This window comes from Borostomias antarcticus (genome assembly GCF_949987555.1).
Source record: "Borostomias antarcticus genome assembly, chromosome: 25".
Taxonomy (NCBI): domain Eukaryota; kingdom Metazoa; phylum Chordata; class Actinopteri; order Stomiiformes; family Stomiidae; genus Borostomias; species Borostomias antarcticus.
The window spans coordinates 1,042,501-1,065,916 of record NC_140258.1 but is presented as its reverse complement, the minus strand read 5'-3'; the positions used below and the strand labels follow the sequence as shown (position 1 = coordinate 1,065,916).

Genomic DNA, 23,416 nt, shown 5'->3' with positions numbered 1-23,416 from the left:
AGTAGAGGCAGAGGCTAGCGTAGAGGTTGAGGCTAGAGTAGAGGCTAGCGTAGAGGTAGAGGCCAGAGTAGAGGCTAGAGTAGAGTCTAGAGTAGAAGTAGAGGCCAGAGTAGAGTCTAGAGTAGAGGTAGAGGCTAGAGTAGAGGTAGAGGCTAGAGTAGAGGTAGAGGCTAGAGTAGAGGCTAGAGTAGAGGTAGAGGCTAGAGTAGAGGTAGAGGCTAGAGTAGAGGCTAGAGTAGAGGTAGAGGCTAGAGTAGAGTCTAGAGTAGAAGTAGAGGCCAGAGTAGAGTCTAGAGTAGAGGTAGAGGCTAGAGTAGAGGTAGAGGCTAGAGTAGAGGTAGAGGCTAGAGTAGAGGCTAGAGTAGAGGTAGAGGCTAGAGTAGAGGTAGAGGCTAGAGTAGAGGTAGAGGCTAGAGTAGAGGCTAGAGTAGAGGTAGAGGCTAGAGTAGAGGTAGAGGCTAGAGTAGAGTCAGCCCTTTTACACCCAGACTCATTCTCCCTTCAGCACACTGGACTTTACATCCCATCTATCAAAAAAAGTGTTACCCTGTCAGCATCATGCTTACTCGTCTTGTGTGTACAGTGCCCCATGGTAAATGGTAAATGGTAAATGGACTGCACTTATATAGCGCTTTTCTCACCCCTAAGGGACAAAGCGCTTTACAATGGCCTCTCGTTCACCCATTCACACACACATTCACACACCAATGGCGGTAGCTGCCATGCAAGGTGCTAACCTGCTCATTGGGAGCAATTTGGGGTTAGGTGTCTTGCTCAAGGACACTTCGACATGTGGACAGTCGGAGCTGGGATTCGAACCACTGACCCTTCGATCACTGAACGACCCGCTCTACCACTGAGCCACAGCCGCCCCATGGAGGGCTTGTCCGAGGACGACCGAGAGAGACCCCCCCCCCCACACACACACACACACACACACACTAACAAACAAGCGCTTACATTTGGAGGGAACTCTGAGGTTGGACAGGACCACCATCATGGAGTCGGCCTGGACCCTGAGCACGTAGCTGGTGATGTCCTCATAGTCCAGAGGTTTAGCCGTGTAGATCACACCTGTCCGGTTATTCACTTCAAAATGACCTGGAAACACACACACACACACACACACACACACACACACACACACACACACACACACACACACAGAGACTATGAGGAGGACATTGGAAGCAGTCCCTGATGGGATCAACCAGGGTTACATGGCTGTAGATCAACATCTGTAACAGGTACATGTTGTCTCTTGCCAAACCGAGACTGTGAAACCTGACCTCTTTTACATTGTTTATATGACCAAGCTTCTGTGGTCCGGTGACTCGACGGAAACGTACTGACTGCAACACAGATACACACACACACACACACATGCTCGCATGCACACACTCTCTCTCGCACATGCTGCTTCTCAAGAGAAGACATCAATAGTGTTCATGTTCATCCGACACCCCCTCTCACCCATTCCCTCGTCTGTGACCAGAGCTGGCCACCTACAACTACTGACTCTTTCGCTTACCCAGGGTGCAATTGTACTTTCTACAGTTTCTCAGAGCTCACCCAGCAGAGCCACCAGATAACCGTCTGCTCTGACAACCTTGGGGCCGAGAGAAAAGGCCTCGTGGTTTAATGGGCCCAAACTTCTTTTTGCGGGAGCCTCAATGAACGACTATTTGAAAATGTCCTGGCTGTTTGGGAATGGGAGGTTTCGTTGCCATAGTAATCTAATAAATGTGGCTTTTCAATGTCCAAATTCTTGCTTTGGCAAAATGTACAGTGTCACGTCATGCCAATAAATCCATTTGAATTTGAGGCTAGAGTAGAGGTAGAGTAGAGGCTAGAGCAGAGGCTAGAGTAGAGGTAGAGGCTAGAGTAGAGGCTAGAGTAGAGGTAGAGGATAGAGTAGAGGCTAGAAAAGAGGCTAGAGTAGAGGCTAGAGTAGAGGCTAGAGTAGAGATAGAGTAGAGGTAGAGTAGAGGCTAGAGCAGAGGCTAGAGTAGAGGTAGAGTAGAGGCTAGAGCAGAGGCTAGAGTAGAGGCTAGAGTAGAGGAAGAGTAGAGATAGAGTAGAGGTAGAGCAGAGGCTAGAGTAGAGGTAGAGTAGAGGCTAGAGCAGAGGCTAGAGTAGAGGTAGAGTAGAGGCTAGAGCAGAGGCTAGAGTAGAGGCTAGAGTAGAGGCTAGAGCAGAGGCTAGAGTAGAGGTAGAGGATAGAGTAGAGGCTAGAGTAGAGGTAGAGTAGAGGTAGAGTAGATGTAGAGTAGAGGCTAGAGCAAAGGCTAGAGTAGAGGTAGAGTAGAGGCTAGAGCAGAGGCTAGAGTAGAGGTAGAATAGAGGCTAGAGTAGAGGTAGAGGCTAGAGTAGAGGCTAGAGTAGAGGCTAGAGTAGAGGCAGAGTAGAGGCTAGAATAGAGGCTAGAGTAGAGGCTAGAGTAGAGGTAGAGTAGAGGCTAGAGTAGAGGTAGAGGCTAGAATAGAGGCTAGAGTAGAGGTAGAGGCTAGAGTAGAGGCTAGAGTAGAGGTAGAGTAGAGGCTAGAGTAGAGGCTAGAGTAGAGGTAGAGGCTAGAATAGAGGCTAGAGTAGAGGTAGAGGCTAGAGTAGAGGCTAGAGTAGAGGTAGAGTAGAGGCTAGAGTAGAGGCTAGAGTAGAGGTAGAGGCTAGAATAGAGGCTAGAGTAGAGGTAGAGGATAGAGTAGAGGTAGAGTAGAGGCTAGAGTAGAGGTAGAGGCTAGAGTAGAGGCTAGAGTAGAGGTAGAGGCTAGAGTAGAGGCTAGAGTAGAGGTAGAGGCTAGAATAGAGGCTAGAGTAGAGGTAGAGGCTAGAGTAGAGGCTAGAGTAGAGGTAGAGGCTAGAGTAGAGGCTAGAGTAGAGGTAGAGGCTAGAGTAGAGGCTAGAGTAGAGGTAGAGGCTAGAGTAGAGGCTAGAGTAGGGACTGAGATGCTTACCTCGCTCGTTCCCTCCCACGATGGAGTAGAAGATGGTCTGGTTGACGGCGGCCGCCACGATCGTCCCGACAGACGTGCCCAGCGGTGCCAGCTCACTGACAGGAGGGAACCTGGGGGGAGACCACACCCACTAAGAACCAGCAACACCGCTCTGCACACAACTCAACACAACTCTACCAGAGATGTCATGACTGAATCTCCTTCAGCGGCACGGTCATATACTGGACAACAGCACATTGTCATGGTGGCAGCACTGAGGTGAACTTCCTTCCAAACAGATGAGCCCTTTCCTGGCTGAAGAGAGCTCATCTCACGTCTCCTCCAGCAGTTAAGATGCTGTAAGATGTGCTCAATATGCTACCTCTATTGTGTTGTGAATAGCATGAAGTTCTAATGTCCTTGGTCGGTGAGACAATAGCTAAATGTTCCAGCTCAAACGCATGAGAGCATTCAGCACCACATTGAGCTGCTAAGCCTGACACAACTTTCCATAGAAATGACTGATGCCATAAATAGCGTACAATGGTAGCTTGGCAGAGCGTCACTGAGGGCTGATAATGTCATTTCCCTGATGCGCAGCGTGTCTTCCAGTTGTTACTGTCAGTGTGTGTGTGTGTGTGTGTGTGTGTGTGTGCGCCTGACAGCTTTGCGGTATAACTAATTTTTCAAATCACAAGTTCAAAGAGTCCTATTCTAGTCCAGTCCTATTCTAGTACAGTCTAGCACCTAGTGAATGACAGCCAGAGAGCCTTGCTGAGGGTGTGAGATATCGAGACACTAGAAACGGTATTGTTATCCCAAGGTCATTTAAACTACAGTGTCAGTGCTTTCATTTCATCACTCTTGTCTTTCTGGACACCCCTGAACTTACACATTTCATAAAACATGAATAATAAAATGAGCCCGCAGGTAAGAAGAAGTGAGCAAGGCACAGATTGAGAGATGAACTCCAGGTTTGTTTGTCTGGCAGGCAGAGGCTTTTATGGCACGGCTCTTCCTTGTGAAAGTGCCTTTATGAGAGCTTCACCTGGGAGAGAGGGATCAATGACCCTTCACCTGGGAGAGAGGGATCAATGACCCTTCACCTGGGAGAGAGGGATCAATGACCCTTCACCTGGGAGAGAGGGATCAATGACCCTTCACCTGGGAGAGAGGGATCAATGACCCTTCACCTGGGAGAGAGGGATCAATGACCCTTCACCTGGGAGAGAGGGATCAATGACCCTTCACCTGGGAGAGAGGGATCAATGACCCTTCACCTGGGAGAGAGGGATCAATGACCCTTCACCTGGGAGAGAGGGATCAATGACCCTTCACCTGGGAGAGAGGGATCAATGACCCTTCACCTGGGAGAGAGGGATCAATGACCCTTCACCTGGGAGAGAGGGATCAATGACCCCCGCTGAGTGAGCAGGTGAGTCACGCAGGGAGAGGGACAGTCAGCTCTCAGACTCACTGAGATACGTATGTTAGACAAAAGCCCATAATACTGCTCCTGGAAATAATGAATAGCCTTTTGAAAGTCAGGATAATATGCTGGACAATTAGCTAGAAGCAGTGTTAAAAGTTAAAAGTATGGTCCATATTAAATTGACTGTCTGCGCAGTGTATAAAACAACCAAATAACACAGAGGCGGATGTTCTCCAGTTCACACCTGGCCCATCTGGCCATCTGGCACTTGGAAGCTGTTAAAAAACTAGGGGCTGATATTTTAACAGCTTGTCCTGCTGGAATATGCCTTGCGGCGCGGTCACTATCATCATCACTGAATGACAGGCAGATGTCCCTGTTGGTGCCCGGCAGGCCCGTGTGTGTGACAGACGTGGGTCTGCCAGTGATGCTGGAGGCTGGTCAGCCAGGGACTGCTGAGGAGGCAGACTAGTGCTGCTGTACGTGCCAAGTGGTGGAGCTGGAGGCTAAAGGACTGCTGGTTAGCACTAACACCCTGTATCCCTGTACAAGCACCACACAGCGGTGAGAGTTGACATGCTGCCATTTGGCTTGAAAAGAACTTGGCCGGAGCGTGTAGGTGGCTGAGAACTCTGTAGAGGTGGAAGTGTGTGTGTGTGTGAGTGTACATATTTTCACAAGTGTGTGTGTCTGTATGTCTACATGTATTATGTACGTACGGGTATTGCTATATGGATTTTATTGCACAGCCCTAGTCACTGCAGGCAGGTAAAGAGAAGGGTACTTTTCTAGAGAGAAGTGAGTAATTCAAACTGGACGATCCTAATGGCATTTTGGGGTTGTTTTTGACATTTTCTCTGCTTCACGCCACACAGTAAGAAGATAGGAAACAGCAGGTCTAAGCGTAAGCTGTTCAGCGGTTCAGCTGTGTGAGTCTGGCAGCCTTCCCCCCACTGGCCTCCAGGACACTGATGCATTGGGGTTGAACCAGACTGAGACAAGGATGAAGTACAAAAGACCAGTAGAGGCGTTTGACATTTGGGTAAAGACCCCCCTTCAATCTGTGACTAAAGGTTTGAGAGATACTGAGAGTGTGTGTGTGTGTAAGAGTACGCTCTGGTGAGTACCACGGCAAAGCCGCTTCAATATTCATGATTTATAGCACGGCTTCTTGGGTGTTATTGGGTTCTTCATTTTCATTGTAAGAGAAACCACTCCAGTTGTGTTCCATTTATTTGGCTCTTTGATGGGATGACGTGCTTCTCTCTCTCCCTCGAGTGCGTGTGTGTAGGCTTGTGTTTACCAAATTTCTTAAAACCTATGGATCGGCCAGATAGCTTGTACACAAAAAGGCAGTAAGCATCTATGCTGGTTGTGTGTGTGTTCTCATGTCTTCAGATTTACAGCTCTATTTTCGCCGTCTACTTTTCGGACTGCCTGTTAGTGACCTTGACCTGCAAATTCGTGAAGCGTTCCAGTAGTGGTGTGCTTGCGTGGCATTCTGCTCCTCGTAATGAACCCTGACTCTCACGTACCATCCATGACTGACGACCTGAATCTGTAGCGTACAGACCAGCTCGCAACCATGCTGCACAGTGGTAGAGAGAGAGAGAGAGAGAGTGAGTATGTGTGTGTTAGTGAGTGAGAGAGAGATTGAGAGTGAGTATGTGTGTGTGTTAGTGAGTGAGAGAGAGATTGAGAGTGTTTGTGTAAAACAGAGAGAGATTAAGATTGTGTTTGCTTGTTCAACAGAGAGATTAAGAGAGAGTATGTTTGTGTAAAAGAGAGAGATTAAGTGTGTGTGTGCTTGTGTAAGAGAGAGATTAAGAGAGTGTGTGGTTGCTTGTGTAACAGAGAGATTAAGAGAAAAAGAGTGTGTGTGTGTGTTTGTGTAAGAGAGAGAGATTAAGAGAGTGTGTGGTTGCTTGTGTAACAGAGAGATTAAGAGAAAAAGAGTGTGTGTGTGTGTTTGTGTAAGAGAGAGACAGATTAAGAGAGTGTGTTTGTGTAAGAGAGAGAGATTAAGAGAGTGTGTGGTTGCTTGTGTAACAGAGAGATTAAGAGTGAGTGCAAATTTGTGTAAAAGAGATTAAGAGTGTGTGCATTTGTGTAAAAGAGAGAGATTAACAGTGTGTTTGTAAGAGAGAGATACAGAGAGAGAGAGAGAGAGAGAGAGAGAGAGAGATACAGAGAGATAGAGAAAGAGAGAGATACAGAGAGATAGAGAGAGAGAGAGATACAGAGAGAGAGAGAGAGAGATAGAGAGAGAGATACAGAGAGATAGAGAGAGAGAGAGATACAGATAGAGAGAGAGAGAGAGAGAGAGAGTACAGACTGACTGAGCACAGCCTTGCTATTGGAAAAGGGAGGCACAGGAAACCCTGTCTCCCTGCAGAGCAGAGGCTGTGATGTCACTTCCCCCTCAGTGAGCCTGAAACAGCGGCACTTCCTCACCAGGTGTGAAAAGTATAAGCATATTAGAGCAGGGGTCCCCAAGCGTTTTCCTGTGAGGGCCACATAACCTTTCCCTTCTCTGATGGGGGCCGGGGTCAGTTTGAAACAGAAAAAGTGTGACGATCGCAGGGGTGCCTAAACATGAACATTTATTGTTTTCCAGAAAGCCACACATAACCCAATATTAATAACCCTTGCTGGGATCTTCACAGAAAAAAAAGTCAGGAAATAAATAATAACACTATTAATGAAATAAATAATAACCAAATAACCCTCTCTGGGATCTTCACAGAAAAAGTCAGGAAATAAATAACACTATTTGTGAAATAAATAATAACCAAATAACCCTCTCTGGGTTCTTCACAGAAAAAAAGTCCATTGAACATAACTTTCTGTTGTGCCGTGCACAATCTTAACAGGTAAAAGTTTAGCTTAGTTGTCAGAGCAGAATCTCTTACTCAAATGACTCATATGAGCAGTCTCTCAAAGTTCTTGTGTTCCTTCCTTATAACCCTATTGTAGGTTCCAGTAGGCTTGTAGACAGGAATGGTTGGAACTGCCTGTGTTTAAGTCCCTTTGCTCTGGTGAAGTTTATGCATGACACCACAACCTTCATGACAGAATCCCACTTCAACACTTTGCAGCACAGTGCTTGCTTGTAGCGGGGCGGTGAGACCCCGTTCTTCCATCTCCCGGTTCTATAGACCCCGAGACGCGCCCACCATACTAGGAGCCCCGTCAGTCGTGATGCTGGCAAGCTTTGACCAGTCTAGGTCCAACTCTTCCATGGTTTGGCATACTTTGCCGAAAATATCCTCCCCCGTTGTAGTCCATTTGAGACTTTGGAGGGCTGCCAGCTCCTCGCACATCTCAAAGTTTGCGCTAACTCCACGAATAAAAATGAGCAGCTGCGCTGTCTTGCACGTCCGTGCTCTCATCCAGTGCTAAGGAAAAAAAGTCATATTCTTTCGTCTTCTGCTGCAGCTGGGCGTTACATTACCTCTGCTGCAGCTGGGCGTTACATTACCCCCGATGTCTTCAGTGCGTCTGGTGATTGTACTCGCCGACAGACTCACGGCATTAAAGACGTCTTTCTTCTCGGGACACACCTCTTCCGCGACAGCATTCAAACATTTCTTGACAAACTCTCCATCAGTGAAAGGTTTACCGCTGCTTGCCATCAGTTGAGCAACCCGAAAGCTGCCCGAACGGATGACTGCTTCAGCTGAGCTCGGCGTACAAATGTATTCTGCTGAGCTAACAGTCCACTTTTTAGCTTTGAGAGTTTGTCTGCTCGCATTTGGCCTTGCAAGTTATCATACTTGTCTTTGTGACGGGATTCATAGTGTCGGCGCAGATTGTATTCTTTGAATACCGCCACCGCCTCTTGACAGATGAGACAAACAGCCTTTTCTTTGCATTGAACAAAAAGATAATGGTTTGACCACTGCAGGTTAAATACCCTGCATTCTGAATCAACCTTTCTCTTACCGAACCTTTTCGCCATTATTCCTTTCTATTTGACAGGGGCTAGTCTAGGATTCGCGTGGCCAGACTGAAAAAAAAATCATAATGCGTCTCTGGTATTGTTCAGGGGGCCAAATGTGGAGGCGGGCCTTAGTTTGGGGACCACTGTATTAGAGAAACACATTCAAACCATTTGAATCCATAACAAACGGTTTTCTTAACCTATTAGATGAGGAATAACTGCCTATCCTACTAGGAGAGAGGAGAGGAAAGAGAAGTCTATCCTACTAGGGCAGGACTCAAAGAGAAGTCTATCCTACTAGGGCAGGACTCAAAGAGAAGTCTATCCTACTAGGGCAGGACTCAAAGAGAAGTCTATCCTACTAGGGCAGGACTCAAAGAGAAGTCTATCCTACTAGGGCAGGACTCAAAGAGAAGTCTATCCTACTAGGTTAGGACTCAAAGAGAAGTCTATCCTACTAGGTTAGGACTCAAAGAGAAGTCTATCCTACTAGGTTAGGACTCAAAGAGAAGTCTATCCTACTAGGTTAGGACTCAAAGAGAAGTCTATCCTACTAGGGCAGGACTCAAAGAGAAGTCTATCCTACTAGGGCAGGACTCAAAGAGAAGTCTATCCTACTAGGGCAGGACTCAAAGAGAAGTCAGTTACAGTAGCAGCAGTCTACAGTACGTTGCTGTCTGCCTGAGGGACTGTGAGTAACAGTCACCTGACACACATCATTGTATTTATATCTGACAACATCATTTCTCCTGTATTTATTTTATTTTTTTTCTTGCTGTTGTTGCTATATCGACAACTGATAATTTGTCTTGTCTTGTAGTAGCCTGTGTTTCTAATTAATGTTGCTTTTCAATGTCAAAACGCTTGCTTTGGCAACATGGAGTGTTACATCATGTAGTGTTACATCATGCCAATAAAACCAATTGAATTGAACTGAACTGAACTGAGAGCGAGAGAGAGAGAGAGAGAGAGAGAGAGAGAGAGAGAGGGAGAGAGAGAGAGAGAGAGAGGGAGAGAGAGAGAGAGAGAGAGAGGGAGAGAGAGAGAGAGATTAAGAGAGAGTGTGTAGGGTGACAGGTCTACAGGCAGACGAGAGTCACCGTGCCAACAGCAGAGAGGCTGACTGACAGACCAGCGAGGCGCAGCATGCCGAGGTGTCAGAGGGAGCTCCGCCCCGGTGACAGCGATGACACAGACGAGACGCAGCCCCGCCCCAGAACCATCGTTGCCTGCACTGCATGAGCCAGGGTGGAAACAACAGCTAAGTAAGTCCAGGAAACAAAGGCTTTGACCTGTGGTGTCAAGTTCTTTGGTGGAGAGAGAAGGAAGGAGGTAGAGAGAAGGAAGGAGGTAGAGAGAGGAAGGAGGTGGAGAGAGGTAGAGAGGGAGAGAGACGTACAGAGGTAGAGAGGTGGAGGGAGGTAGAGAGGTGGAGAGGTAGAGGGAGGTGGAGAGAGGCAGAGAGTTAGAGAGGTAGAGAGAGGGAGAGAGATGAGGAGAGGTGGAGAGAGGCAGAGTTAGAGAGATAGAGAGAGGTAGAGAGTTAGAGTGGTAGAGAGAGGGAGAGAGATGAGGAGAGGTGGAGAGAGGTAGAGAAGTAGAGAGAGGTAGCGAGGTGGAGGTAGAGAGAGGTAGAGAGAGGTAGAGAGAGGCAGAGAGTTAGAGAGGTAGAGAGAGGGAGAGAGATGAGGAGAGGTGGAGAGAGGTAGAGAGGTAGAGAGAGGTAGCGAGGTGGAGGTAGAGAGAGGTAGAGAGAGGTAGAGAGGTGGAGAGAGGTAGAGAGAGGTAGAGAGAGGTAGAGAGGTAGAGAGATGAGGAGAGGTAGAGAGAGGTAGAGAGGTGGAGGTAGAGAGAGGTAGAGAGAGGTAGAGAGGTAGAGAGATGAGGAGAGGTAGAGAGAGGTAGAGAGGTAGAGAGAGAGAGAGAGGTAGAGAGGTAGAGAGGTAGAGGTAGAGAGGTAGAGAGAGATAGAGAGGTAGAGAGGTAGAGAGGTAGAGAGGTAGAGAGAGGTAGAGAGAGGTAGAGAGGTAGAGAGAAGAGAGAGGTAGAGAGGTAGAGAGAGGTAGAGAGAGGTAGAGAGGTAGAGAGAGGTAGAGAGAGGTAGAGAGGTAGAGAGAGGTAGAGAGAGGTAGAGAGGTAGAGAGAGGTAGAGAGAGGTGGAGAGAGGTAGAGAGAGGTGGAGAGAGGTGGAGAGAGGTAGAGAGAGGTAGAGAGTTAGAGAGAGGTAGAGAGGTAGAGAGAGAGAGGTAGAGAGAGGTAGAGAGAAGAGAGAGGTAGAGAGAGAAGAGAGAGGTAGAGAGGTAGAGAGAGAAGAGGGAGGTAGAGAGGTAGAGAGGTAGAGAGAGGTAAAGAGGTAGAGAGAGGTAGAGAGGTAGAGAGAGGTAAAGAGGTAGAGAGAGGTAGAGAGGTAGAGAGAGGTAGAGAGGTAGAGAGGTAGAGAGAGGGTAGAGAGGTAGAGAGGTAGAGAGGTAGAGAGAGGTGGAGAGAGGTAGAGAGAGGTAGAGAGAGGTAGAGAGGTAGAGAGAGGTGGAGAGAGGTAGAGAGAGGTAGAGAGAGGTAGAGAGAGGTGGAGAGAGAGAGAGAGGTAGAGAGAGGTAGAGAGGTAGAGAGAGGTAGAGAGAGGTAGAGAGAGGTAGAGAGGTAGAGAGAGGTAGAGAGAGGTAGAGAGGTAGAGAGAGGTAGAGAGGTAGAGAGAGGTAGAGAGAGGTGGAGAGAGGTGGAGAGAGAGAGAGGTAGAGAGAGGTAGAGAGGTAGAGAGAGGTAGAGAGGTAGAGAGAGGTAGAGAGAGGTGGAGAGAGGTGGAGAGAGGTAGAGAGAGGTAGAGAGGTAGAGAGAGAGAGAGAGGTAGAGAGAGGTAGAGAGGTGGAGGTAGAGAGGTAGAGAGAGGTAGAGAGAGGTAGAGAGGTAGAGAGAGGTAGAGAGGTAGAGAGAGGTAGAGAGGTAGAGAGAGGTAGAGAGAGGTAGAGAGAGGTAGAGAAGTACTTTAGAGAGGTAGAGAGAGGTAGAGAAGTACTTTAGAGAGGTAGAGAGAAGTAGAGAAGTACTTTAGAGAGGTAGAGAGAGGTAGAGAAGTACTTTAGAGAGGTAGATAAGTACTTTAGAGAGGTAGAGAGAGGTAGAGAAGTACTTTAGAGAGGTAGAGAAGTACTTTAGAGAGGTAGAGAGATGTAGAGAAGTACTTTAGAGAGGTAGAGAGAGGTAGATAAGTACTTTAGAGAGGTAGAGAGAGGTAGATAAGTACTTTAGAGAGGTAGAGAGAGGTAGAGAAGTAGAGAGGTGGAGTGAAGTGGAGAGAGCTGAAGGGATGGAAGCTGTTTTAATCAACAGGAGCAGCTGAGACACGTGCTCTAACAAGGAATCTGCCCCCTAGAGAACTCTATCTGAATACAGCTGGCTTTTACGTCATTCCACCATCTTACTGGTAAACAAACTCACGTTGAGCAAGACTGATTACACTCTCACCAATGACCCTTTTATATTCTCCTTGTAATATATTATTATATACGTTATTCTAAGTATATTTGTAGTTGTCATACAAATTGGAAGGCTTGATCTCCATGCCAGATAAGCTAACATTACTAAGCAAAGTAACGTAGCCCCGCTGTTAGCTGCCGTTACCAGCTTCAATCTGTAGTCCTGTTTTGATTGATGTGATGTAATTTAACTAGCTACGTTATTATCATTGTTTAACTTACTAAATCAATTGTGTTATGTCAAGACTCAAGATGTGTCACATGATCACATGTTAGTGAAATTATCTACATTACCTGACCTCCCCTGGTGAACCCTATGCCTGGTGAACCCTATGCCTGGTGAACCCTATGCCTGGTGAACCCTATGCCTGGTGAACCCTATGCCTGGTGAACCCTATGCCTGGTGAACCCTATGCCTGGTGAACCCTATGCCTGGTGAACCCTATGCCTGGTGAACCCTATGCCGTCGTTTGTTTTTTTAATTTTTTTATTTCCTTGTTTTATGCAGTTCAATACAATCCAGTGAGAGCCACTCTGGGCACCATGGTGGGGGGAGATCAGTCTGCTGCAGGCTAGCCCACCATGGTGGGGGGAGATCAGTCCGCTGCAGGCTAGCCCACCATGGTGGGGGGGGGGAGATCAGTCTGCTGCAGGCTAGCCCATCATGGTGGGGGAGATCAGTCTGCTGCAGGCTAGCCCACCATGGTGGGGGAGATCAGTCCGCTGCAGGCTAGCCCACCATGGTGGGGGGAGATCAGTCTGCTGCAGGCTAGCCCACCATGGTGGGGGAGATCAGTCTGCTGCAGGCTAGCCCACCATGGTGGGGGGAGATCAGTCCTCTGCAGGCTAGCCCACCATGGTGGGGGAGATCAGTCTGCTGCAGGCTAGCCCACCATGGTGGGGGGAGATCAGTCCGCTGCAGGCTAGCCCACCATGGTGGGGGGGGGGGAGATCAGTCTGCTGCAGGCTAGCCCACCATGGTGGGGGGAGATCAGTCTGCTGCAGGCTAGCCCACCATGGTGGGGGAGATCAGTCTGCTGCAGGCTAGCCCACCATGGTGGGGGGAGATCAGTCTGTTGCAGGCTAGCCCACCATGGTGGGGGAGATCAGTCTGCAGGCTAGCCCACCATGGTGGGGGAGATCAGTCTGCTGCAGGCTAGCCCACCATGGTGGGGGGGGGGGGGATCAGTCTGCTGCAGGCTAGCCCACCATGGTGGGGGGGGGGGGGATCAGTCCGCTGCAGGCTAGCCCACCATGGTGTCCATGGCTGAAACCCACTCAAGTCTCAAAACTCACCTTTGAATCATTATTACACATTTGAAATACATGTTGTTTACTGAGAATGAGTGTATTGTAACATTTATTGCCCCCCCATACCAAATAATTTATGCAAAATATTCAGACATGGGGAAATGTTTTAATTAATTTACTTTGATGTAATATAACTATTTAAATAAATTACTGGAGTGGTATTTAGCTCCAGTCCTGGCTATACCCCCTAGAATGTTTTGTTCCAATCCAGGACTAGCCTACTTGATTCAATGATCATTTGAAGCAGGTATGTTCTCCTGGTTTATCTACTCAATCACATTATTTTGGGGGGATTGCGAAGCAGTAAAAAGTAGAAAAGATACACATATCACTTCTTGGGGTGCTGGGTTAGGTTTAATGGCGACTGGGCTTTTGGGATCTTGGTGACGGATAGACTAGGCTTACTACATCTGTGTTCCCAGATGTGCGTTTTGGGAAGCACAAAGCACACTTTTTTGTTACCGTGCCAATGGCATAGCGCGCTTCGATGAATGGACACATTGGAATTGAATATGGACAACGCAGCTTATCTATGCATACAGTAAGGTGTGTGCTGCTGAACTATGAATGGATGCTGAACTAAATAAACGCATCGCTGCATCCAAAGATATGTAACGCATGGACATTGGATTATGTAAGACAGAACATCATGCGTCCAAACAAGCTTGGGTTGTTCGCCTCCCGTTCGCCCCTCAGTGGCTTCTGGCTAGGTCATTTTTTGTTGAAACTCACCACAAATGTAATTTATTGAAGAATGAGTAGCCTATTGTAAAAGTGGGTTTCGACATGTTTAAAATATGCAAGTTTTATTTTATTTTTCGCCAATGACTCCCCTCTCGTTCCTGGATAAACTTTTACAGTAGGCTACATAAGCAGCATACAGGCTACATGATCAAGCAGAGTTGATCCAATCAGCACAATCAGTTTGGGCGTGTCCAAGAACCCCATCCATCGACAGACCGTCATTTACTCAGCAGCCTCCACTTGCAACACACGCAGTGATGTGCGACTGGAACGCAAACTGATCATTAGAAACGAGGGACGGATTTGTCCATTTTAAAAATGATAGCCGTTATTAACTGTCATTAGGTTATTTGGTGGGGGAGCATCAATCTTTTCCCCCCCATCTCTTAGTCAAGGAATAGTAAAGGCTATTTCTGCCAGAGGGTGGGTCACGTTTTGAGTTCACTCTCCGTATCCAATCCATAACCTCTCATTCTAAATAAGTCCCCTAGAGAGATGACAACGGATAGATTAGATGTATAGTTTGCTACATTACAAGCAGTTCAGACGTTACTGTAGCTACAGTATAGTTGTGCTTTTATCTGAACTTTATCTTAACTAGCTAAATAGCCAAAATTATTATTGTAAGTCATTGTCCAGCTAGGCCTGGGTGTGTGCACACTATGAGTATTTTTTTAAATGCGCTGTGGATTTCGGCAGCTTATTTTCCATTCAAAGCTATGGGAACAGATCAGAATGCGTGTGGATATAGAAATGCGCTGCGCTGAGCGCTGGCCAGAGAGGATTCCTGAAGTTGAAAATAGTTCAACTTTTTGAGAAATCCGCTATGATGTGGAGCATATTTTTATCAGACGACCGATCATGACGGAGGTGGGATAGCTGATTGCTAGACTGCCGTCGGCCACGGAGGATATTGAGAACCCATAATCCAGTCCGACCAACTCTCCTCTTCAGCCTCTAAATAGGCTACAGCCTATTTCTACAGCCTAATCTTTCTTCTGTACTTTTTGACATGACAGTAAAAGACAAAAAGTTGCAAAGTGTAAGTAAATAATATTCAACACAAAATCCCCTCTGGGTAACGTATCCGCTACATAAAATATCCGCAGTGTGCACACAGCATTAGTAGGGCCTACCGTTAGTGCTACTATAGGAGTCTCTAACGTTAGTAGGGCCTACCGTTAGTGCTACTATAGGAGTCTCTAACGTTAGTAGGGCCTACCGTTAGTGCTATTATAGGAGTCTCTAACGTTAGTAGGGCCTACCGTTAGTGCTATTATAGGAGTCTCTAACGTTAGTAGGGCCTACCGTTAGTGCTGTTATAGGAGTCTCTAACGTTAGTAGGGCCTACCGTTAGTGCTATTATAGGAGTCTCTAACGTTAGTAGGGCCTACCGTTAGTGCTATTATAGGAGTCTCTAACGTTAGTAGGGCCTACCGTTAGTGCTGTTATAGGAGTCTCTAACGTTAGTAGGGCCTACCGTTAGTGCTACTGTAGCTAGTTTGTGAAAATGCAATTTCCCAAGATGAGCGCTTATCATGGTAGCTATGGTAACAAGCTTAAGTTTCAAGTCTGTATATGATGTATAATGCAAGCATTTCCAGTAGGCCTAATTTAATTATTAGACTCATAGTCAATTCCACAAAACGAAAAGATGAGTTCACCAAGCGACAGCCGTCTGGTCAAGTGGGGGGCGGGGCCTGGTCTGTCAGTGGGGGGCGGGGCATGGTCTGTCAGTGGGGGGCGGGGCATGGTCTGGGGGGCGGGGCCTGGTCTGTCAGTGGGGGGCGGGGCATGGTCTGTCAGTGGGGGGCGGGGCCTGGTCTGTCAGTGGGGGGCGGGGCATGGTCTGGGGGGCGGGGCCTGGTCTGTCAGTGGGGGGCGGGGCATGGTCTGTCAGTGGGGGGCGGGGCCTGGTCTGTCAGTGGGGGGCGGGGCATGGTCTGTCACCAATTGATTACATCAGATGATTGACAGTTCTCATGACCACGCCCACACATTCTGGGTGAACTTTTATTGTGGGAAATTTTGGCTTGAAGAAATATGTTTTAAAAAGTTTACACATTTGTTTTGTTGTTGCCTAAAGACTACTGTCAAGTGTCACATTCAATATGTTTGACATCCAGAGCACAATTAGTTCAGTCAGTCTGACTGGTGCGATTAGACATTCAAATTTAAAATGTTTTACACACTGGGCCACTGGCTGAATACTAACTATGTATGTACACTATTCCGAGGACAAGCCAAGGACACAAGGACACGCTCGACTGAGTCTCAATGAAATTCCACCCAGTGGAGTAAACACATCCAGTGAGCATGCCAGTGACGTCAGCATCATCTAGAACGGTCTAGAGCACCGGGCTTAAGTGTATTAATGTGGGTGTTCTAGGAGGAACATGATAATTACAACATCATTTGTACCCAGAATTACAACTTCCTGAGGCTTTGCAAATCCCTTGAGAGAAAAGAAAATCACTCTTTCCTTTTCCTGGCTTCACGCCATTCAAAACGTATGTTCTTATTTCTACTAGTAAAAGCCAAGTGAATGAAGCAGAGCTCCAGCTAAGAGTGACGACCAGCTCCCTGTTCAGATGGGTTAGTGCTATTAAACATCCCCGGACGAGGACACTCCACACAGTGAATTCAAGGGGGGAAGGAATGGCATCATGCCTGAGAGGCACAGCATGCCTGAGAGGCACAGCACTATACAGCAATAGTGCGTTACCTGTTCAGTCAAATCCTTTGCCTGCTGTATGTGCCTTTGAATAAAAGCCTAGAGATTGAAAATTGAAAGGTATTAATGGAGAGGTGAAGGTTCTGAGTGATGCCAAACTGTCTTCTGTCAGAAAGAGCAGGTTAAATGCATTAGTGCATAATAGCAGAGAAATGCATTTCCAGGTGTGCCTAGTGCAGTCTGTCTCTGTCTAATGGAGATCATCCTCTCTGCACTCCAGGCTACAACACCAAATGAATACAGCAGCACAGCACAGAACCGTGTGTGTGTGTGTGTGTGCGCGCGCGTGTGTGTATGTGTACTGTGTATGTATGTATGTGTGTGTGTGTGTATGTATGTATGTGTACTGTGTATGTATATGTGTGTGTGTGTGCGTGTGAGTTCATCATCAGCTCAAAGCCCATCTGTGTGTATGACCTACACGAGACACACACCTACCTGGGTCACAGATTTAACACAACAGGTGTATGGAAAGAGCAGGTGGACTAGCCTACATCACTTCTGAGTTCATCACTGGGCTGGACCTGATCGATGCTTCTCCACTTCCGCTGCTGATGGAGTTGGAAGCCATTAGACAGGTTGCTCTGTCTGGAGTCCAACACTTCTTTTCCAACGTACATCTTATGTGCAAAACACTGAGTGAGCTAAACAATAAAACAGTTTGCTTGGTGAGGAAGTGGTTGGGTCTGAGCAGCCACACTACCAGAGACATTATTTTCCAGTCCAAACAGGAAGGCGGGCTCGGTGTTCCCAATGTGGAGTGGATTTACTACTCAAACTGTCTGAGAACTAGCTAGATCGTCCTTGTCTCTGGATATGAAGCGATGGAAAGTTCCTCAAGATGGAGACACACTCTGCTGGTTTAGGGTCTGCTCAGACTGGCCTGACCTCAACGACCTTTGTGCACAGGCTGCAGTATCCCTGGACGGGGTGAAACCTGGCCCAGACACCGTCGTCTGAGGACATTATAACTGACTGTTCTACCTCAGTGAGGGCTACTGCTATTGATACAGGACATCACCAAATAGTGCACGCAGGTACCTTGTAAGGTTACAACAACAGAGACAGCAACAACAATGGGTTGGCCTAAAACTACAAGGGAAGTCAGCTTGTCTTCCTACTGCTGACCAGACTGTTTCTCATTCAATATTTAAAAATGTTGCAGTTGATGAGAACATAGTCACTTTTACAGTTAAATACAGATTACAAGTTCTCCCAACCAGACTCATTCTTTCTCTGTGGTAATCTAGCACCATTTCCCCTCATTGCCTGCACCACAAACATCATTCAGTTACTGAAACATTCTCACATATTCTGAATGGCTGCTATATGTACAAAGGGTTGTACTTTGCAAGGCATGATAGGATTGTTGACCTGTTAGTTAAGGGCATAATCCAACATGTTCACTTTTCAGTCAAAACCTTCAAATACTCTTGTGTTTTATCTTCCATGTTCAACCTGTGCAATAGTAAACACAATGTATTTTCAAATGTTACAGCTAATACCACAGATGCTGTTGTTGTGGATGAGGACAGTAGAGAAGTCACCATTTTGGAAGTAGGCTGTATGTTTGATCATAGTCTGGAAGAGGCTTTCCTTACCAAGGTGTTCAAATATCAACCACTCAAAGATGTGATCACGCAGCTTAGGTATAATGTAAACTGCTGGTCTTTATATTTGGAAGCCGAGGAAATGTAATATATATAATTGGAGGTCGTCACATATGGAGGAGACGTTGCTTCCTGTATCCTTAGGTTGTCGGCTAAGTGATGTAATGTATGGCAGTCAGTGAGTGCAATGCTTCCACATCTATTATCGTTTGTGTTCAAGATGTTGTTGAATTATGTGAACACAAATAAAATCATTGAAATGTGTCATGCCTGCTGTGCTGGCTGCATGCTGATCAGTCAGCCTTGCTCCAACGCTGTGAGGCATCATGTAAACAGCGTAAAACAGGCTCCTGCAGTCAGCTCACGAACTCTGCACACAATATGACCTGCTGCACAGCCCATACACGCTGACATGCTGTGTGTGTTTAGTGTGTCCAACAGAGTGACACACACACACACACACACAGACAGACAGACACACACACACACACACACACACACACACAGACAGACAGACACACACACACACACACAGACAGACAGACAGACGGAGAGATACACAGAGATAGAGACCCCTTTCTACTTTCTATTTGCACAATCATTGAACATTACGTTACGCCCCTATTTCTTTAACATGTAAGTGTTATGTTTTCATCATATCATTACTGCTTGTTTTGTTTATATATGTAACACGTTAATCTGGAAAATACTTTCTTTCTTTTTTTTTTTAAACGCAAATTAATCATGTTACCCAAATCTGACTTCCTCCTGTGATTCAAAACATGAGTATTTACCTGGCTGAGTTACTGAAAGGCCTGTGAAACGCAGATCAGTTTCAGTAATGAAGTCAGGTAAACGCTCGCTGAGAAACACGATGACCGTGGACATCCTCAGATGTGCTGAATGTGTTGTGGGGCGTGCGCGGAGCGCGTCACGGTCTGCCTCTCCGACGCCGTCTGACCAGCCCACCACCTCTGCGCGCTCAATGAGAGCGTTGGCTAGGCGACGACGCAGCCGGTCTCCATCAGGCAATCAGCGCACCTGTCGCTGATTGCCTCCGCTGCTACAAGAACCAGCGGGACCGGCAGTTCATCGCCAGATCGTAGCCTTATGTACACGGTACAAATCTCGCTCCCTGTGATTTCCTAGTCAACTTGCCTTTTTTTTCCCGGACCCTGCCTTACCCCGTTTTGTGTTTTTCCTTCCAAGATTCCCACGGACCCTCCCTCGCGTCTCTCCGGCCCCAGTTCCTCTCGGCCTCCCGCGGATCCCTTCCCCGTCTCCCCGGACCCACAGAACCCCTCGAACCACCCCCGAACCCCTGGACACCCTCGGACGGATCTCCCGGTACCACGCTCGCCTCCTCCCTTGGACATCCCTTGGACTCTCGGACTGTACTGTAGCCAGGCGCACGCACATACATACAACACCCTGCCCGCCTATATCACCCCGCACCCACGGTAGACCACACACATAGTCTTCACTACGCACTACACATAGGTATTCACACATCCCATACTCCGAGACCATTCGGCGCACCACACTTTCTCCCGCATATCCCCTTCCCTACGTCCTGGAAATAAACAAACCCACGGGCTAACGGATCAACCGCTCTGTGCCGCTTCTTTGGTCCCCCCGGGTCGTACCGTACAACATTACGATCTGGCCATGACGGACCCCAGCGGCACAGGGGCGGCTGACGCCCCGGCTCCACCGGTACCCAACGTCTCGGCCCTCTCCGTTCTCTCTGGGGCTGTCCAGCGGCACGAGGGACGGCTAGCCAGCCTGGAGACCCAGCTCACCGACGCCTTTGCACTGATTGTGGCTCGTCTGGATCAGCTGGACAGCACCGCTCGGGCGCAGTCCCAACTTCCGCCCCCCGCCGCTCAACCCATGGCAGCGTCTCCCCCGTACCAGGCTCCTGCGCCCGTCGCTCCGGAGAGAGAGCCGAACCTAGCCACCCCTAGGCCCTACGAGGGCGACTTCGATCTCTGCCGTGGGTTCCTCAGTCAATGCGAATTAGCATTTCGCTACCAACCTAGCCGGTACGCCTCTGACGGGGCTAGGGTGGCATACATCATGTCACTCCTCACAGGTAGGGCCCTTAGATGGGCTACAGCCGCGCTAGATCAGAACGGGTTACTCACCTCAGATTATGCGGTTTTCCGTAGGGAGTTCACTCTGGTGTTTAACCACCCCGTAGACGGATGTGACGCCGCTACACGCCTCCATGTAATCCAGCAGGGCTCTCGTTCTGTCGCGGAGTATACCGTTGAATTCCGCATCCTTGCGGCCGACAGTGGGTGGGGAGACAAGGCCCTCCTCAGTGCCTACCGACGGGGCCTTAGCGAGGCTGTCAAGGACGGTCTTATGAGGGACAGACCCGAGACCTACAACCAGCTGGTGGACCTGGCTCTCATGATGGACCAACGTCTCCGTGAGAGACGCGCCGAGCGCTGTCACCGTCTTCCTCCAGCGGCCCCTAGATCCTCTCCCCCGGCTCCCCGATTCCACCCCGAACCACGGTTCACGACACCCAACGAGCGTGCACCGGCTCTCCGTCCAGCCGAGTCCGAGGAGGAACCGATGCAGGTAGCCCGGTCACGGCTCTCGGAAGCGGTGCGCGAACAGCGCATGCGCGGAGGGCTTTGTTTATACTGTGGGGAGCCCGGTCACTTCATCCGTGCCTGTCCTACCCGCCCAAAAGACAGGGCTTACTAGCTGAGGGGTTACTAGTAAGCCACCTGACGCTGCCCCAGAACAAGAGCTCACCTAGTATGTTATTCCCTGCCTCGATCTCCTGGGACAGCCAGTCATTGACCGTTAGCGCTTTTCTGGACTCTGGGGCAGACGACAGTTTCATTGACAGCACGCTTGTCCGGCAGGCTGGTATCCCCCTTGTTCTCCTGGAAACCCCTCTGGTTGCCTACGCCCTGGATGGGCACACACTAGGGAAAGTTACACACAGCACTAAGTCCCTTTCCTTCTCCATCTCCGGCAACCATGTAGAAACCATGCGTTTTTTTGTTATCTGTTCGCCCACGGCCCCGCTCGTGTTAGGGAGACCCTGGCTCCAGAGACACGATCCCCACGTCTCATGGTCCACAGGGCAGATCCTCGGATGGAGCGTCGCATGCCACGCCAACTGTCTCCGTTCTGCCCCTGGCTCCCCTAGGACGCTCAAGCCTGACCCCTTACCTCCGGATCTGTCTGGCGTTCCTACTATTTACCACGACCTAGCCCCCGTGTTCAGCAAGGAACGCGCTCTCTCTCTACCTCCCCATAGACCCTACGACTGCGCGGTCGACCTCATCCCGGATGCGCCGCGTCCCTCTAGCCGGTTGTATAACCTCTCCCTCCCCGAGAAAAAGGCGATGCGGGAGTATATATCCGAGTCCCTTGCCTCTGGTATCATCCGTCCCTCTTCATCCCCGGTGGCAGCGGGTTTTTTTTTTGTTGGCAAGAAGGACGGCTCGCTCAGGCCCTGCATCGATTACCGTCAGCTCAACGACATCACCATCAAGAACAAATATCCCCTCCCTCTCCTTAGTTCCTCGTTTGAGCCTCTCACCACCTCTGTCATTTTCACGAAATTAGACCTGCGCAACGCTTACCATCTCGTCCGTGTCAGGGAGGGCGACGAGTGGAAGACGGCGTTTAACACACACCTTGGGCACTTTGAATACCTGGTAATGCCGTTCGGGCTCACAAATGCCCCTGCCGTTTTCCAAGCCCTCGTGAATGACGTTTTGCGGGACATGTTAAATATTTTTGTTGTTGTTTACCTGGACGACATTCTTATTTTTTCCCGTTCCCAGCAGGAGCACGAGCAGCATGTCCGCCTGGTCCTCCAGCGGCTCTTGGAGAACCGCCTGTATGTTAAAGCGGAGAAATGCACGTTTCACGCGGCCTCAGTGGAGTTCCTGGGGTACATAGTGGAGGGGGGGCACGTCCGGACCGACCCCCGAAAAGTGAAGGCGGTGGTGGAGTGGGCCCAACCCACCAACCGGACTGAATTGCGTCAGTTCCTGGGGTTTGCGGGGTTCTATCGCCGTTTCATCCGTGGCTTCAGTAAGGTGGCAGCCCCTCTCCACGAGCTCACATCCACTCTTCGAGTTTTTTCCTGGACCCCGGAGGCGGACGCTGCGTTTGAGACCCTGAAGGGGTTGTTCACGGAGGCTCCGGTGCTCGGCCATCCAGACCCAGCCCGGCCGTTCGTCGTGGAGGTGGACGCGTCAGACACGGGCGTCGGAGCCGTCCTCTCCCAGCGGTCTGAAGAGGGCAAACCGCTCCACCCCTGCGCGTTTTTCTCCCGGCGTCTCACCCCCGCAGAACGCAACTACGACGTGGGGAACAGGGAGCTGCTGGCAGTCCACGAGGCCCTGGTTGAGTGGCGGCACTGGCTCGAGGGGGCTGAGCTGCCGTTCTTGGTGTGGACAGACCATCGCAACCTCACCTACATCAAGACCGCCAAGCGGCTAAACGACCGGCAGGCACGCTGGGCCCAATTTTTCAGCCGTTTTGATTTTACCCTCTCCTACCGCCCAGGCTCCCGAAACACCAAGGCGGACGCCCTCTCCCGGCAGTTCGCGGAGGAGGCAGCCGACCACGACACCCCTGACCCCATCCTGCCCCCAGCCCGAGTGGTGGGTGTCGTCACCTGGGCCATCGACTCTGTGGTCAGGGCGGCTCTTCGCGCCCAGCCAGGCCCAGGCAACGGACCCCTCAACCGCCTCTATGTCCCGACCCTGGTGCGTTCTCGGGTCCTCGAGTGGGGCCATTCCAGCCGTTTTGCCTGCCACCCCGGCGCCCACCGCACGCTGACCTTCCTCCAGCGGCGCTATTGGTGGCCCTCCATAGCGGCTGACACCAGGGAGTTCGTTGCAGCCTGCGTCACCTGTGCCCGGAACAAGGCGTCCCATCGACCTCCGGCGGGCCTCCTACGTCCCCTACCGGTTCCCAGTCGGCCTTGGTCCCACATCGGGCTCGACTTTGTCACAGGTTTCCCCAGGTCCCAGGGCAACACCGTGATCCTCACCATCGTCGACCGGTTTTCCAAGACCGCCCACTTTGTGGCTCTGCCCAAACTCCCCTCCTCTGCGGAGACCGCCGACCTCCTCGTCTCCCACATCGTCCGGCTCCACGGCATACCCCAGGACATCGTCTCTGACCGTGGTCCCCAGTTCACCTCTCGGGTGTGGCAGGCCTTCTGCAAGGGGATTGGGGCCACGGTTAG

The 23,416-nt window shown here is 49.5% G+C and overlaps 1 protein-coding gene across 1 annotated transcript in view; it reads right to left on the bottom strand.

Annotated features, from left to right (window-relative positions):
• Nucleotides 1-23,416, bottom strand: part of LOC311325894 (protocadherin-15-like) — a gene marked incomplete at both ends in the record, with an annotated part of 380,555 nt that overhangs the window by 51,459 nt on the left and 305,680 nt on the right. The window contains 2 exons of the mRNA XM_084458712.1: nt 961-1,101; nt 2,955-3,064. Of these exons, the coding sequence (XP_084314838.1) occupies nt 961-1,101; nt 2,955-3,064 (251 nt within the window). The remainder of the gene's footprint in view (nt 1-960; nt 1,102-2,954; nt 3,065-23,416) is intronic.